This window comes from Hyperoodon ampullatus (genome assembly GCF_949752795.1).
Source record: "Hyperoodon ampullatus genome assembly, chromosome: 13".
Taxonomy (NCBI): domain Eukaryota; kingdom Metazoa; phylum Chordata; class Mammalia; order Artiodactyla; family Ziphiidae; genus Hyperoodon; species Hyperoodon ampullatus.
In genome coordinates, this window is record NC_136926.1 from 6734737 (window position 1) to 6752524 (window position 17788).

At 46.8% G+C, this 17788-nt stretch overlaps 1 protein-coding gene across 1 annotated transcript in view; it reads right to left on the reverse strand.

The window, feature by feature from the left end:
* Window positions 1–17788, reverse strand: part of DNAH10 (dynein axonemal heavy chain 10) — a gene marked incomplete at its 5' end in the record, with an annotated part of 152217 nt that overhangs the window by 36295 nt on the left and 98134 nt on the right. The window contains 9 exons of the mRNA XM_079717271.1: window positions 66–269; window positions 4309–4480; window positions 9451–9639; window positions 10176–10343; window positions 10747–10840; window positions 11903–12075; window positions 13776–14036; window positions 15131–15283; window positions 17540–17685. Coding sequence (XP_079573397.1) covers window positions 66–269; window positions 4309–4480; window positions 9451–9639; window positions 10176–10343; window positions 10747–10840; window positions 11903–12075; window positions 13776–14036; window positions 15131–15283; window positions 17540–17685 — 1560 coding nt within the window. The remainder of the gene's footprint in view (window positions 1–65; window positions 270–4308; window positions 4481–9450; window positions 9640–10175; window positions 10344–10746; window positions 10841–11902; window positions 12076–13775; window positions 14037–15130; window positions 15284–17539; window positions 17686–17788) is intronic.

Here is a 17788-nt window from a genome sequence, read left to right on the forward strand (position 1 = left end):
CCCTCCCTAAGGCACGTGCCCTGCTGAAGGGGGAAAATGGATTTGCAGGCTCTGCTCAAGGGCACCTGGGAAATTTCTGCAGCGGGTCCTCAGGGTGTCCCCCACCGGCGACATGCCCAGGACGATGTGCAGGTTATTTGCACTCTTGTTCATGAAGTACTGCCACATGGACTCCTTGGCCGGGCCCATCCCTTGCTTCAAAGCCTCTTGTCCAATCTGACTGAGGATAGACTCCTTCTCCTCATCTGGGAAAAGCGCGGGCACGATTCCTAGAAAACAAAGGCCAGGATTGGGTTTAAGTTCCGGGGTTATTATCTTTCGAGGCACTGGAACGGCAAGAAGCACAGCAGACGCAGCAGATGCCGAGTCCAGGGAGCAGGGCCTGGGTCCCAACCCTGAGACCCAAGGCTCACTTGCCGTGTGTGCAAATCCCTTTGAGCCTCAGTCTCCTCATCTGTGAAATGGAAATAACAAATGCCTCCTGCTTACCTGGGCGGGTTATCGTGAGCATCAGAGCAGGGGTTCTCAACTGGGGACAACTCTGCCCTTCCCAAGGGACATTTGGCAATGTCTGAAGGCATTTTTGGTTGTCCCAACGTGTGTGTGTGTGTGTGTGTGTTGCTGTGTGTGTCTGTTGCGGGGGGTGGTACTAATGGCATCTGGAGGCCAGGGATGCTACTAAACATTCCATAATACCCAGGACAGCCTCCACAACAAAGAATGATCCCACCCCTAGTGTCATCAGTGCCAAGGAGGAGAGGCAAAGCCTTCATTCTGCAGCAAAGCATAAGAGCTTCAGAGCTCTCTGCCCCCGATCCTTTGGGGTACTAGTAAATGGACCCACCGGACTCTACTCAGTCTTCACAGAAAATACACCCCGAGCCCTGCAGTGGGGTTTACAGATAGAGATCAGGGCTGACATTTACATCCCGGATTACAAGTTTGTGACCCATGTATGAAAAGTCCGCTGCCAACCCAAGGACACGTGTGCTAAATGCCACATCAATAGCTTAGACAGTAGGTGCCCCAGGCATTCAGGAGACAGGAAACTGGCACCGTCGAGGAGGCTTCTTGAGGAGGGTGACCCTGCAAGGCACTAGAGCTAAAACTGGGGGGAAAGTTTCCTTGGTGCTGGACTTGAAAGTGGAGTTCTGTTGTTTTTGGCCCCAGCTCCCATGCAGTCCCCCCTTTCTTGTCATAGGTCTCTCTTTTCCTTTGGAGAATCACTTCTCATCCATTCTAAGTCTGCATGTGGTTTTGGGTAGTCATGACACTACCCCAGCCCTGACCAATCAGAACCCTGCATGACCCCGGCCAAAGTCATTGGCTCAGGGATGGGCATGTGATCTGAGCCAGCCAATGAGAGCCCTGCTAGGCACTTTGGCCACAACTCCTGGGAAAGAGAAACGCTCATCCACTGGGCTAAGAAAGGAGGATGCAAGTCTGCAGCTTCTAGTGCCATTTTTAAAAACTACTTTGGGAAAAACCCAAGAATGCAAATAAAAGAAAAACAGTAAGGCCAAGAGCGAGGGAGAGACCAGTTCCTGATGATATCATTTGAGCACCTGAATCCAACCTGGATTTTTTCAGTTCCAAGAATCAATACCATCTCCTTCATTTCTCCCTAATTTTACGTAAGCTTGTTTGCAACCATGGAGGCTGATAAAGAGACGGAGAGAGAGAGTGTGCCAGGCATGGGCAAGATGCAGAGGCAGGATGCAAAGAGTACACCTGGAAAATGAGAAGAGAAAGGCGGCCAGGCTGCGGAGACAGGACAAGTCAGTCCACGGAGACCCGGAGCAAAGAAAACACGAGTGCAATGCGCAGAGAGTGGTATCTTAGGAGGAAGAGCAATACGGAGATGTCTGCAAAAAGTCAAGGTCAGACACGACGAGGGTCTGGCTTAGATGGTAAAGGGGACACAAGGGAAGGGACAGGCTTTAGAGACAAAAAAGCATTCGCAAATGTGGGAGGGGCTAAGAGTCGACACACTCCAAGGTTTAGACCTGATGAGAGTTATAGAATAACTAAATACGTGGAGACGGGCAGGGGAGAGCCCCCTCAGGACGAGGAACAGCCAGAGTCTGGCTAGTTGGGCTTTGGGGGTTTTGTTGGTTTTTTTCTTTTTTTGTTGTTCACTATTTGTACCATTTCAAATTAGTATAAAACATTTTTATTAAATATCAGATGGGTTCCCTGAGAAAAGAGCTAACACAGCAGGTCCGAGGCTGCTCCCCTTACAAAAGCCTGTTTACGGTGTTGGCCCTTGGCTGGCTCCTGGGAACTTAGACTCCACGAGGGTTCCTTCCACCACTCACCAATCAGAGGGGCTTCCCACGCCTCAGCTGTGTGTACAAACTGCGGTTTATTCTGACTACCTGCTTTCCCTCTGGGAATCTGGAATTTGGTATGTGCCAGGCAGAAGGTGCCTACCTGACCAGCCCCCAGTGAACAGCCTGAGTGCTGAGTCTCTGCTGGGTGTCCCTGGTTGAGGATACTTCACACATGTTGTCACAACTCCTTGCTGGGGGATTGAGTGTATCCTGTGCGACACCCCAGGGAGGGGGCTCTGGAAGCCTGTGCCTGGTTCCCCCAGACTTTACCTCACGTGCCTTTCCCTTTGCCGATCGTGCTGTATGGCCTGTTGCTGTAATAAATCACAGCTATGCGGACTACAAGATATAAAGAGGAATCTGCTCCTGGTTCTCCTTTGCGTTCTCTTGCTCTGGTTCATTCTTCCTCTTTGAATTCAGTCCTGGACTCGCTTTGCTTCTCACTGTCTCCCCCGGGATGATTCCATCCATCCCCAAGGTTTTACAAACTACAGGCCAGTGGCTCTGAAACTGACATCTCCACCCGAGGCCCCTCTTCTGAGCATCAGACTCATCTATCCTTGGAAATAAGGTCTTTACAGAAGTAATCAAGTTAAAATGAAGTCATTAAGGTAGGTCCTAATCCAGCATGACTGGTGTCCTTCTAAAAGGTGGATATTTGGACAAAGAGAAAGACACAGGGAGAACAACAAGAGAACACGAAGACAGAGATCGGGGTGATGCCTCTACGAGGCAAAGACTGTCAAAGATTGGCAGCAAACTACCAGAAGCCAGGAGAGAAGCGTGGGACAGATACTCCCTCAAAGCCCTCAGAAGGAACCAGCCCTGCCGACGACCTGATCTCGGACTCCTGGCCTCCAGAACTGTGAGACGATAGACGTTTGCTGTCTAAGCCACCCCTTTTGTGGTTCTCTGTTACAGCAGCCCTCGAAAACAAACACACTACCTAACAGCCAGTAGGTGTCGTGGACTCCACAAGCCCCACGTGACACAGGCCCGATCTGGTCTTCCCTTCCTGGTGAACGGAACCACTCATCACCCACTCAAGCCAGGAACCCGAGAATCATGCCTGACACTCTCTTCCTCACTTCGTCTGGTCCATCCAAGTCCCATTGGCTCTACCTCCAAAATATCTCGAGAATCCACCAGTTCTCTCCATTCCCACTGCCCCACCCTCATCCAAATCGCCGTCATGTCTCACCTGCACCTGAGCAGCAGCTCCAAGCTGGCTGCCCTCTCGGGGTCTAATGCATCTCTAATCTAGTTCCCACAGGGCAGCCAGAGGGCTCTTTTAAAAATGGAAATCTGGGGACTTCCCTGGCAGTCCAGTGGTTAAGACTCCGTGCTTCCAAGGCAGGGGGCGTGGGTTCAATCCCTGGTTGGGGAACTAAGATCCCACATGCCATGCAGCATGGCCAAAAATAAAATAAAAAATAAAAATAAATCAAACTGTAAATCCGTACCACAGCACTGTACCCAGAATAAAATCTAATCTCGGGCTTCCCTGGTGGCGCAGTGGTTGAGAGTCCGCCTGCCGATGCAGGGGACACGGGTTCATGCCCTGGTCCGGGAAGATCCCACATGCCACGGAGTGGCTGGGCCCGTGAGCCATGGCCGCTGAGCCTGCGCATCCAGAGCCTGTGCTCCGCAACGGGAGAGGCCACGAAGGTGAGAGGCCCGCGTACAGCAAAAAAAAAAAAAAAAAAAAAAAACCTAATCTCCTTTAAATGGCTCACAAGGCCCTGCGCGGTGTGGCCCCTTCACCTGGTTTGCATCCCGTCCACCAGCTCACCACGCTCCCGCCGTACGCACTGTACCCTTGGCCTGTGATGCGCCTACCCACCTGTGAGAGCCTGAATGATGCCTCCTCTGCAGGTAGGAAGTGATTTAAAAAGGTAACGCTTATCGGACGGCCTCCGCTGAAAGCTGAGCAGCGGAGACCAGCAAACCCCGTGCAAGACCAGCGTCCTGGTACCTGAGGTGAGCATGTTGTTGATGAGCTCCAGGAAACCCTCCTCGGCCACGTGGGCGTCCGTGAACAGGAAGATCATCATCTTGTTCTCAATGCCAAGTTTCAGGTAAAGGTTCTTCAGATCTTCCCGGAAATTGTTCTCAGAGTAGCCGCGGCTCAGAAGGATCTCAAACACCTGCCAACACGGAGCACAGCATCCCTGTGAGACCACCGGCCCTAGGGAGGGTCTCCAGGTAAGTGCAGAGGGAGAGGACAGCTCCAGGCAGCGCAGCTCGGGCTGAGCCACCATCAAAGAGGGACCAGCGACAGCAAATCTGGATGACCTGGGCCATTTTCACAAAATACGGTTGAGTGAGAAATGCAGGACACAGAAAACTGACATCCCTTTTTGTCAGACAAACCACAGTGGACATTCTGTGCGGGCGCACACGTGTGCGAGGTGAGCGCTTATGCAGGGAACAAGGCCTGTCCGGACGGATTATGAATAGGGCTGCAAAAAGAGGAGTGGGGGTAATGCAAAGGACACCCTCAGTCATTAAAATGAGTCATTTGATGGGAATTCCCTGGCGGTCCAGTGGTTAGGACCTGGCGCTTCCACCGCCATGGCCCGGGTTCCATCCCTGGTTGGGGAACTAAGATCCCGCAAGCCACGTGGGGCGGCCAAAAAAACAAAAGAGTCATTTGAGTTACTGGGAGGGAGGGAAGGCAGGGGATGAGCCAAGCAACAGAGGAAATGGGTGTGGGTACAGCCACTGTGTGAACTCATTTAAAATGAGATAAATTGGGGGAAGATGTGTAAAAAAAAAACCTAATAAGAAGCAATTTAAAAAATCTTAAATTAAAAAATCCTATGACACACAAAAGAGATAAAAATGGAGATAAGGACACAAACGTAAGCCAAGTCTTTCCTGTTCAAGCACTTCCGGCTCACACGTGTGGAAGTTTAACTGCGCCCAACGGTTTAGAAAAAGCTCGGATTTATGGAAACAGAAAGATCCCCCATTTCCTCCCTCCCCTCTGCCTCTAGTCTCTCTCTCTCGCACACACACACACAGAGCCTCTTTCACACTCACAGGCACTCACTCACTTTCATACCCACACACGTTCACACTCACAGTCACTCTCAAACACAGTCGACACACTTCCATGTTCGTGGGCACACACACAGTTGCTCACCCACTTTCACACTCAAAGCCCCTCACACACATTCACACACGGTTACACACACGTGGACACCCACACACCCTCTCACACAGTCACAGGCACAAACCCAGGGCACCATGGAAGCCCCTCAGCCACATATAATCAGGTCTCCAGTGCTACCTGCCGCCTGCAGACCCTGTTCATCCTCCCCGACTGTAGCTTTCACTCGCCCCCTCAACAGGTCCCGGCACCCCTGGCATAGACAGCTCTCTCTGGTCCCCCTACCCAACTGCCCCTCCACTTCCCAGGACACAGGGACGGCCCAACACAGCCCACTCCTCCTCCTCTTCCCTCCAACATCCTCTCCACCATTCTTCGAGCCCACGATGCACAAGCACTACCCCAAAGGAAAATGCATCCATTTTTGTTTGTTTGTTTTGTCCTTGGTTTTGTTTTTTTGGCTGTGCACCATGGCATGTGGGACTTTAGCTCCCCAACCAGGGATCGAACCTGTGCCCCCTGCAGTGGAAGCACAGTCTTAACCACTGGACCACCAAGGAAGTCTCAAAAATGCATCAGTTTTACTGGAATAATCAACAGAAAAGTCAACTTGCCCAGAGGGTAACATTATATCCTACAGAAAAATGTAGGAAACAATAGTAGAACAATTACATTTGAATAATGGATGATTTTGATTACATATTTTATCTAATTTTAAAGGTACATCAACCAAGTTAGTTTAGAAATACTTTCAACAAAAGGTTAATATGTGTGAAATACTGCAAGCTAGATTCATTGAATTAACCGTGACTGCTCTTCTATATAAAGAGTTCTCACAAATCAATAAGCATATAAAGAGGCAACTCACGAAAGGGAAAAGACAAATATCTAATGAACGTATAAAAAGATATTCAAACTGCACTATTAATTAAAGAAATAAATTCTCATTTGAACTATAATAGTTTTCACCTATAACCCTGGCAGATATCAGAATGACAATACCTGGTATTGGCAGAGTAGGGAGAAAAGGACATTGCTGGTAGCATAAATCAGTTTAATCCTTTGTCGTGGGACTGATTGGTTGTTAATGAAGACATTTTTAAAAACAAACCAAATACAGTGTATAATAGAATGACACTGTACCCCCCACCCATCTTTAACATTTGCTAAAAACCCAAAAGTCATATTTGCTTCAAAACTATTTTTAACAAAGTTATGGATAAAATTAAAAATTCTTTGCTTCTCCTCTGGTCCTCCATCTCCAGGCTTTTTTTTTTTTTTTTTTTGCCACACCGTGAGGCTTGCGGAATCTTAGTTCCCTGACCAAGGATCAAACCCACACCCCAGCAGTGAAAGCGCTGAGTCCTAACCACTGGACTGCCAGGGAATTCCCTAGGCCCTTTTTACTCCTGATTCAAGGAGGCAAACTCCACCATGAATTCAGGTCCAACCTTTCTAATGTGAAATCTGGTGCCACGGATCAAAAGTCTTTTAGAAACATATACCCTTAAAACCCTCCAGTTTCCCAATTTCAAAAGAAGATGTTTGCATGGAAAAAACTGATCGGTGTGCAAAGAACAAGAATGTTCATCACTGCACTGTTTATAATAACAAAACAAGGAAAAGGCTAAACGTCCACCAACAGAGAGGCTTATGTGTGGCATATCTACACAAGGGAACGTTGTGCAGTGTTTCAAAGGAAAATGCAAATATATAGCTATTGACTTTAAAAGATGTCAGTGATCTAGATTTAAATGGAAAAAAAACAGATTACAAAAGTTCCATATAGATGTTAATTATATAATATTGCAAAATTGTAATATTTCTAAATGTCCAGCTAAAGAAGAATTTTAAATTAAAATATTGTACTACACATTCATCAAATTTGGATTCTGAAAGATGTCAAATGACAAGGGATGTTGACATGTTAAATGGAAAAGGTATACATTATTTTTATACTCTGAAAAATATAATTGGAAAATAAAATTTTACAAGACCCTCTTAAGAAAAAGTTACATATAACATTAACCCATTGCTAGTAATAAGTTAATATATTTGTAGACTCATAGGAAAATTCTGGAAGGATGTGCACCAACATGTTACTAGGAAGCAACAGTGGTAATCCTTAGGTGATGAGATTACAGATGATCTTTATTTTCTTTAGATGTTTCTGCATTTTCCGAATAGCTGCAATGCGGACATATTACGTGTATATAGAGACCAGTGATCCCATAACAACAGTGATCACTCTGTGATGATGATAATGATGTAGAGTTCAATCTGATTCCAGAAGACATGAGAAGACGAATAAGACAGTTTGTGTGAAAGAACACCTTCTAATGCTAGTAGAAGGATTACGGAAACCCAACAAGAGGTATCCCCTCCGAGAGGATGGATCGAAGGGATCCAGGGTACGCATCAGGGGTAGCTGAGTGCCTGGTAATGGCTGAGGCTGAATAACGACCCTGTTCTGCCCAGGAAGAGCAGGCACGCCGGGGGGCATGGGGCGGGCAGTCAAGGCACCTGGGGCTAGTTTTCAGCAAAAACAGAGACATTGAGGATAATGCAAGACCCTAGTAATGAACAGGATCGGATACCAGAGAACTAAGGACAGTGTGGGAGGGTGAGTTGTGGAGACGACTCCTCTCCAAAATTGATACTCATTGCACGGTGCACGTCTCCACGGTGATGGGCCCGGCTGGCGAGTTAACCTGTGGGCACTGCAGGACTATCTGTAAGAGCCTAAGGACGGTGTGGAGAAACAGGACCCTTCATACAGTGCTGGGGGGATATAAAATGGTGAGGCCCCTTTGGAAAACAATCTGGCAGTTTCTCCAATGAGTCAACAGAGAATTGCCGTTATGACCCAGCAACTCTGCTCTTCGGTATCCACCCAAGAGAAATGAAAACATATGTCCACACAGAATCTTGTACATGAATGCTTAGAGCAGTGTAGTTCATAATAGCCAAAAGGTGGAAATAACCCAAATGACTGTCAATAGATGAATGGATAAACGAAACGTGGTCTACCACACAGGGAACATGATTCAGCCACAAAACAGAATGAAACACTGATACATGGATGAAGCCTGAAAACATTATGCTAAGCGCAAGAAGCTGTCACAAAAGACCACATGCTCTGATTCTATTTGTATGAAAATCCAGAATAGGAAAGTCGAGAGAGACAGAAAGTAGATTAGTGGTTTCTTAGGGCTGGGGGGGTTGGAAGGACAGGAAGATAGAGGGCAACAGCTAAAGGGCTTGGGATTTCTTCTTGGGATGATGAAAATGTTCTAAAATTGAATGTGGTAATGGTTTCACAACCTTTTGAACACATTTTTAAAAACTATTGAATTGTACACCTTAAGTGGATGAACTGTATGGTCTGTGAAATGTATCTCAATAAAACTTTTTTTTTTTTTTTTTTTTTTTTGCAGTACGCGGGCCTCTCGCTGCTGTGGCCTCTCCCGTTGCGGAGCACAGGCTCCGGACACGCAGGCTCAGCGGCCATGGCTCACGGGCCCAGCCGCTCCGCAGCATGTGGGATCCTCCCGGACCGGGGCACGAACCCGTGTCCCCTGCATCGGCAGGCGGACTCTCAACAACTGCGCCACCAGGGAAGCCCTAAAACTTTTTTTTAAAGATTCTAAGAATGTCCCAGAACCATGCATGCTGGTTGTGCTGATACATTGCCGACCCTCAACACTGGGTCCATGGAGGTTTAGGGCAACCCCCCCTCTACACGAGCACAGGTCACAGGTCACAGGATTTGCTCGTATTTGACTTTTGAACTTGATTTGACACATTCTTCATTCCAAATACAATACAATAGTTAGATGCTTCAAATATTCAGCTAAAATAATATCAACCCCCCCCCAACAAAAACACTTTATACTCTATGAAAACATGGTGTTATGATCTGTTATAGATAGCTCAAATATTTGCAGGAATTACTAACTGTGGAAATTGGCATACCAAACCCATTTCTGGGGGTCAGCTCACCTCATAGCCAGCTGTGAAGGCAGCCAGCCTGGCCAGAGACTGCTTCCCGGAGCCCCCGACCCCAACCAGCAGGGCGTGGCCACGGTCCAGTCGAATGATGCGGTGCACACGGGTCAGGTGCTCCAAAGCATCGTCAAAGAGAACCAAGCTCATTTTGGTGTAGCTTTCATTATACTCTTCAAGAATTTCCTGAATTTTAGAAAAAAAAAATTTTCTTTAAGAATCACTGGCTTTCAAGAGACAGACTCTCTCCTTTTGTGCCAGAGTGATCAAGAACAGAGGAGAGATTTTTCTGAATGTCTACAATTGTTGAAATTATTCAATCATTCAGGTTTAAGAGACTAGCTTTTACGATCAAGACTTTGACCTGCTGGTCTGTGACTGGCCAGCAGCAAGCCAATGCTAGTTACAAGGTTCGACTTGTGAATTAAGATGAAGATGAATATTAGGGGGTCAGATAAGTGGTTCCCAAAGCTGGCTGTGCATTGGAACCCTGGCACCCTTCATGGGCTTGATGAAGGGAAACGCACAAAGATGGGCCCCAGGGGTCTGTGTGTTGAACAAATTCATCAGACCATTCCCATGCACCACTGGACACGGACACCACTGGATCAGACACGAGCCCACATCCTGCACCGAGAGACAGAGGCGTGGGCGTTCCTCCTCGCTCCACCTCCTGGGCACCCACGCAACGCGCTCCCGGAAGAGGTGAGCCCTGTCCGCACCTGGAACAAAGCCTCGGCTGCCTCGTAGTCCTGAATGTCTTCATAAACGCGCGTTTCCTCTTCGTGCAGGGCCATCCGGAAGTCTCCAAACAGGATGGGGTCCCTCATCACCACCTCCGCATCATCGTTGAAATGTACCGTGACCAAGTTGCCTATGTGCTCTTCGACCTGGTAATACAAGACCACTTCAGGAAGCCAAACTCAACACCATAGACGTGCTAACACTTGTCAGAAAGAGAGTGTATGCTAGGATTATCTGAAGTAATTTGCATTCGATTTTTTCCCCATTGGCTGCAATAATCCTCTTAATTATTATTAATTATAATTATTATAAATTATTATTAATAATTATTATTAATATTATTTATTATTGATAATAATCCACCCTACTTTACCTGTTGACTTTCATTATTAGTCTCTCTTTTTCTGCAGTGTCCCATACAAAAAAATACATTGAAAAAAATACATTGGGTTTTTTTTTTGATTAGTACTTTTTCTTTTCACCCAGAGAAGCACTTTGTGGTTAGAGTTTGTTTTTTTGCATTTGCTGGTCCATATTCAATGTACTGACCAGTTGCTTGTCTGTTTCATTGATTAACCGGTCGTGGAAGACTCTCAGACACTCATTCCTCCAGACTCTCACCATCTGGGTCACCGTCTGGAATCTACAGGATGGAAGGGGCAAAACCAGCCACAAAGTTATCCAGAGAAGAGCAGGCTGAATGCTACTATTTTCAGATGGGTACACAGGGTGCAGAAAAGGACAACACTCCCATAGTCTTTTTCCCCCCCTGGTTTCACATTAATTGAAATTTAATGCAAGCTAACAATTTAAGTATAAAGACCATAACGTTGCCATTCATAAGTTATCCTACTGCAGGGAAGAAAAAGAACATTGTCTATAAGTGACATAAATGACCTGAGAACCTGACAGGACTCCTAGTTGCTGGAATTTATGAATTTAAAATCAGCAGCAGAGCCACTGGCAGCTCCTTTTTCTAAGAACCAACTCCATCTGACCCCAATTCTGGGTCTTTTTCTGGTTTCTGGCAAAGAGCTCTCACTCCACCCTAAATACCTAGAGCTGCTCCCCCTGGAACTGCCATTCTGAAACCTTCAAGGGCACCCAAGAGTCAGTGTGGGTAAAGGGAAAGTTCCTAATTCATTTTTCAAAATTTTGTGGACTCATAACCTGAATCCACGAAATTGGAGGATCCCTGCAAATCTACATAGATGAAAGTTTACATTAATGTAAGTACACAAATACATCTAGCTTTCACGAGTCAATTTCTAGACCCAGACTTAAATCCCTTCTGTCTTCCATGCTTAACTTCTCCCAAAGACACATATATTGATAACAGAACCAGTTAGCAACTGGCAACCATTCAGGTGTATGAAGGAAAGGCTCCACGCGGGCCAGTTTCACCTTTAGAACTGAGAACAAATGGTTGTCACAGCAGTCCTACCGCGGGGTTGAACACACCTGTCCACACGGCCATACACCTGCCTCTCCTGGCTCCACCTGCCTTCAGCTCAAGGGCTCAAGAGGCATCAGGTCTTAACCAAGCATTTGACTCTGTTCTTCGTTTAACGTAAGCAGAAAGACACTGGGTAATTAATTGATACATGGATTCACACCACATTCCTTGATAGCTCCTCTGTCTTAAAAGAATAAGGAAACCCATCGTACTGATGGGGCACATTTCAGTGAGAGAAAACAAACTCACCGTTCTGGGTTAGTGAGGACCAGACCGTTAAAAACCCGTGAGATATCTCGAAGGTTAAAGATGTAGTGGAACTTGGATGGGGTGGGCAGTAGGTCCTGAACAATGTTTTTGTAAAGTGCCAACGTGCAGGATGTCAGCTTGTCACTTACAGCCACAATGCTCTCATGAAACACCTATAGAATGAAAAGACACCCCCCCAAGTGTCTATCAGTGAATGAATGGATAAGCAAACTGTGGTCCATCCATACCATGGAATATGATTGGGCCGTAAAAAAGAATGAAGCACTGACACCTGCTACACTGATGGATGAACCTTGAAAACATGCTACTCAGTGAAAGAAACCCAACACAGAAGACCACATATTGTATGATTCCATTAATGGGAAATTTCCAGAATAGGAAAATCCATAGAGACAGAACGCAGATCAGTGGTTGCCGGGGGCTGAAGGATAGGATGGAATAACTGCTTTGGGGGTGATAAAAATACTCTGGAACTAGACAGTGGTGATAGCTGTACAACATTGTGAATGTACTAAATGCCACTGAACTGTATACTTTAAAATGGTTTTAATAGCTAATCTTAATGTTGCATGAATTTTACCATAATTTTTTGAGAGGAGGTAAGAAAACAATTGAAGAGCCAGTGAAACTAATCATCTGATCTGCTTTTGTTTCCCTAGATTTTCACATTAACTGACAAGTCAACGTGATATGAAACCAAAGCCCCAAACCAGCCCTCAGTCTGAGGTTGATTTGACTAGCACAGACCTCACTGTTTTGGAAGCGAATGGTTTAACGTAGGGCATGAACACGCCAGGTGGCCGCTGATCCCACACCTTTATGTTTCCTGCCTGGCCCTTCAGGACTTTAAGTGTGCAAGCCTGCTTTAGAAGGCAAATGCCAGGATCAGAAGGTCATTATTTAAACGAACGGGTTCCATTTATGGGGGTCACGTAAATCACAACGATAACAGCAATAACTAGTATCTAGTGAGTATCGGACATGTGCTGGGCACTGTGCCACACGCTTTACATGCATTTTCTCCTTTCATTCTCCCCAAACCTAAGTGAGGTGGGTACCAGAATTATCTCCCTGTTCCGGAGGAGGATGGGGAGTACGAGCTCTCAAGGGACTTGCCCAAGGAGTAGAATGGGGACCGACTCCAGAGCCTAAGTCCTCTAGTTGGTTCACTGCTGTCACTCAAGGTGGCCTATGTAACTCAGGGCCACATCACAACTTCCATGGGCCCCAGGCACTTATGCCTTCATGGGTCCCTTCCTCCATAAAAATACATTATTTAGGGCTTCCCTGGTGGCACAGTGGTTGAGAATCCACCTGCCGATGCAGGGGACACGGGTTCGTGCCCCGGTCTGGGAAGATCCCACATGCCGCGGAGCGGTTGGGCCCATGAGCCATGGCCGTTGAGCCTGCGCGTCCGGAGCCTGTGCTCCGCAACGGGAGAGGCCACAACAGTGAGAGGCTCACATACCGCAAAAAAAACACAAAAAAAACCCATTATTTATATATCTTATTATATATATTATATTCTTCATATTATTATATATATTATATAAATATATTACATGTTATTTCTAGAAATAAAACTATATTTATACATTATTTTATTTAATTATAATTAAATATATTATCTTATATATTATGACTGCCTTGGTATAAAGATGAATATAATCCAGGCTGAATTATATTGATTCCTTTCTTCTGGTTTTGAAAGAAATGAAAACATATTCACAGTCCCCTAGAAGCACCATGGGCTGTAGGCATTGTGTTTGCTGTGCCAGATGCACACATTGCTACCACGTTTCTACCCAACACATGGCCCTCCGGTTTAGACTTCTAATTAAAATCAAATTACCGAGGTATGGCCTTTGAGGATGGAGGAATAAATTAAGTGCAAAGACTCCTCTGAAGGAAATGGAATGTTGAAGACACTGAATAGCGAAATAAATCTCGGGTCGACTTCGTTGCGGCCTCCCCCTGCTTTGCCCATCGCAGCAATAAAGCCAAAGTCTCGGATGCTTTTACAGTTCAGCTCCTTCCCCCGGTCGTACAGGTAGCCTTTTTCCAATAGCAGTTTCAGCAGGGCAATCGGCTGCTGTGTGCCATATTCGTCCACCTTGATTTTTTTTTTAAAGAAAAGGAAGCACAGTGGTATCACAAAGCAGAACTCAGCAACGCCTCTGCTGACCATCTAAACTAAATCTCATCTCTTTGCTGACCATCTAAACTAAATCTCATCTCTCCTCTCACTCTCTTGAAGCACTCTGGTTTGAGTTTCATTGGGCTTCTCAAAGTTTGCAGTTCTATATATTCATTTGTAATTTTTAAAAAAATCTGCGTCCCTGTCTAGACTGTAAGCTCCCTGAGCGCAGGAACTATATACGTTTTGCTCATCACTTCACAGCACCAGTCCCATAGGAGGTGCTCAATAAATATATCAGTTGGATGGATGGATGGAAAAACAAGTGTGTGGATGGCTGGCTGGACGCAAAGATAGATAGATGCAAAGGTGGATGGGTGCATGCATGGATGCACAGATGCATGGATGGATGGATGGATGGATACATGTGGATCCATGGATGGATGCATGGATGGGCGCATGCATGGATGCACAGATGCACGGATGGATGGATGGACGTGTGGATGGATGCACGGATGGATGCATGCATGGATCCTGGCTTTGCAAACAGTCCATCTGGAAGATAGATTTTTCAGGGAAAAAATGGTTCTGCAGAAAAGATATAAATCTAAATCCCAGTGCTAAGAAAACTTTGCACCTCTCAGGCTCTGGCCCCAGAAACACACCCATTGTGCACGCTAAAGTTCCCTTTCCTTGGTAAATCCAGAGGAATCCTGCGGAAGTGCCTGCCCTCATGCTTCCCATGTAAATGGGGCTGAGAGCAGCATTACTGCCCGAAGTACAGCTCATTTGGAAATCTCTCGCTCAAACATATGCTGAATATAGTTCAGAGGCTGCCTTGCTACCTACTTCCCTCCTTTGAGAAACTACGGAACACAATCTAAGGAAAGGGTCTCTCTGGTTAAGAAGACACTTCCTGTCACACTGTCCCTTAAGCCGGCTCCTCGTAACCTGGGCCCTGCAGACATTGTGCAGAATAGAGACAGGCGTTCTCACACTCACCCACTCCACGCACACATGGCCACACAAACACAGCACACTGCCCCGCCCCCGCCGTTAACCCCACCAACCTTTGGCATGTTCATGTCATCCATGAACACCAGGAGGCGTTTCCCCATGGGTGGGCTGTACGTGTCTTTGGTTCGTTTTTCCACGTTGGCTTCTAAATTTCTTTGGATATCCATGGACGTGGTGCGGGAGGAGAAACTGACCATTAACACAATCTGAAACAGAAAGGGATTATTCCAAAAGGTGGTCTTTTTTTTCACAGTACCTGCAGGGAATGTTTGATCATAAGCTAGCATCTATTTTGCAAATTCGTTGGTATCTGAACCAACTTTTTTATAACGCAGCGTGAGTCTGAACTTCATTCTATTTTTTAGCGCTAAAGCAAGAATTCCTCTTTCCTCTTGGCAGGTTGTATGAGTCAATAACTGGTTGCCAGGTGTGACAATGTGGACTGGGGGACAATGTGGACTCGGGGTGGGGCTTGGCTCCACACAGTTCTAACCAGGTGACCTCAGAACCATCACTTAACCTTTCAGAGTCTCGTTTTTCTCATCTGAAAGATGATTTTAATGACATCTTCTTGGACTACTTCATAGAGTGACTTTATCATGCGAGATGAAATACACCAAGGTGTTTTCAAAACGACAAAGCAATATTCAAACATAAGTTACTATCATGCCTGCTACATCTTAATAAATAAGTCAAAGACAGCATGAACAATCACTAGTTAGTCCTCGGAAGGAACCACTGAGAGGAAGGTGAGGGAGGCCCCCGATCCCCGTGTGGGGCGCACATCCTCACGCACTCGTACGTGGGGCTTCTCCCCAGCCCCGTCTTGGAGCGGTGGGTGAGAGTTCACTGAGCAGTGGCTCCGACACTTAATTATGCACCAGAGTCACCTGGAGGGCAGCCTGATGGGGTCCCATCCTCAGAGTTCCCGATTCAGTAGGTCCCAGTGGTATAAACAAGTTTTCAGGTGATGCTTATGCTGTGGGTCCAGGGACCACACTTTCGGAACCGCTGACTTAGATAACACCCTTCTAACAAGGTGTCCACAAGTGCAGGTGCACCTGAGCTGAACATCTGAAGGTGAATGTGCTTCTCTTTGTCATGAGCGTATCCAGATATGTCTTGTTGGGCCGATAAGCACCAGCTGCTGAGTCCCGGCGGGAAGGGTCACAGTGGGGGGGGCTTCTGACTCTGGGTTCCCTTTACTCCATAAACTGGTAGGTCCTTCTGGCTGTAGACATCCTTCGTGTGCCCTCCACAATGGCATCCTCAGAGCTAAATAAACCATGCTTGCACCTGCTGGTATCTGAGTGACCTTGACCATCCATTCATGGGCAGTGCAACCCAGTCCCGCCCACATCCCTTACGTGCCCATCGCAAAGCTGGGCTGACCACTCCCCAGCCCAGAGGGCCACGTGGCTTCCCGGAGCCTCTTTGCTCCTGGAGGCACCAGCCTAAGGGAGAGTCAGAGGAAAGCCATGGGGAACTGTCTCCCCTCTGAGGTTCCAGAAGGCCAGAACAGGAACTGGGAACTTAAATGACGGGCAACATGAACAAGGAACTGAGTCAGTGTGTGGACTGGGGACAAATATATGACAGCTGGAGATCTGGAAAATCACAGGCAGCTTCTTGGAGGAGATAAGAGTCTTTACATGGTTACTAAACATAAAGTAGAACTTGTTTAAAGCCAAGAGAGCTGCAGTGGTGAGCAGGTGGGCCCTGCAGGACCACGCTGAGTCACAGAAAGGAGAAATGCCACGCTCCTTCACAACATCTCGGTGCACCCGGCACATTCTGCACGATCGTGTTTCATGTATTCATTTTCACGTTTGTCTCCCCTCCACAAGATCGGGCCTTAACAGCCTTGTTCACTGTCGTTTGCCCTGGGGCACCCAGACCCTCCCATGTTTGACAAGTGGCTGGAGGAAGGAGGGGAGAAACCACAAAATGGTGATGAGGAATGTGAGTGCCAGCCTCCAGACGACTCCCAAGCACCCTCACCTCCAGGCACCCGCACCCTGTGTAGCCTCGTCCCACGCTGTATCAGGGTGGGCCATGGTGGTTTCTGTGTGACCCACAGAATGTGGCAGAAGTGATGGTGTGTGATTTCCTGGGTCATATGAAGCATTGCAGCATCTGCTTTGATATCCTGTACATTCTTTCCGGGGGGAGCCAGCTACCATGTCAAGAGGACACCAGCAGCCCTTGGAGAGGCCCACATGGTGGGGAACTGAGGCTGACCATTTCGGAAGAGGGTCCTCCAGCCAGTGTCAAGCCTTCAGATGACCACAGCCCTGGTCAATCTTGCAATCTCATGAGAGAGCTTGGGCTAGAACTACCCAGCTAACCCACTCCCAGATTCCTGACCTGCAGAAACTGACATAGTGTTTGTTGTATGAGCTGCTTTGTGTTGGGGTCATTTGTTACACGGCAATAGATAACAGATACAAATAATGACTTACATTAGTCTCTTCATTCAGGTTTTTAAGAAAGTTCTGGGTAGTGGCTGTCTTGGATGTGCCAGATTCACCAACCAAAAGAACAGGTTGCCTAATCTTAACCATTTGTTCCAGCGTCCAGGTAGTACGGGTTGTATCCACCGTATGAACTAAAGAATATATGAAGAACAGGAGCATCACAGAAATGCCAACAAGGTGTGCATTGGGCAACCTGGAGTTTCACAGGATCCCATAAATCCCGTAAAAAGCATC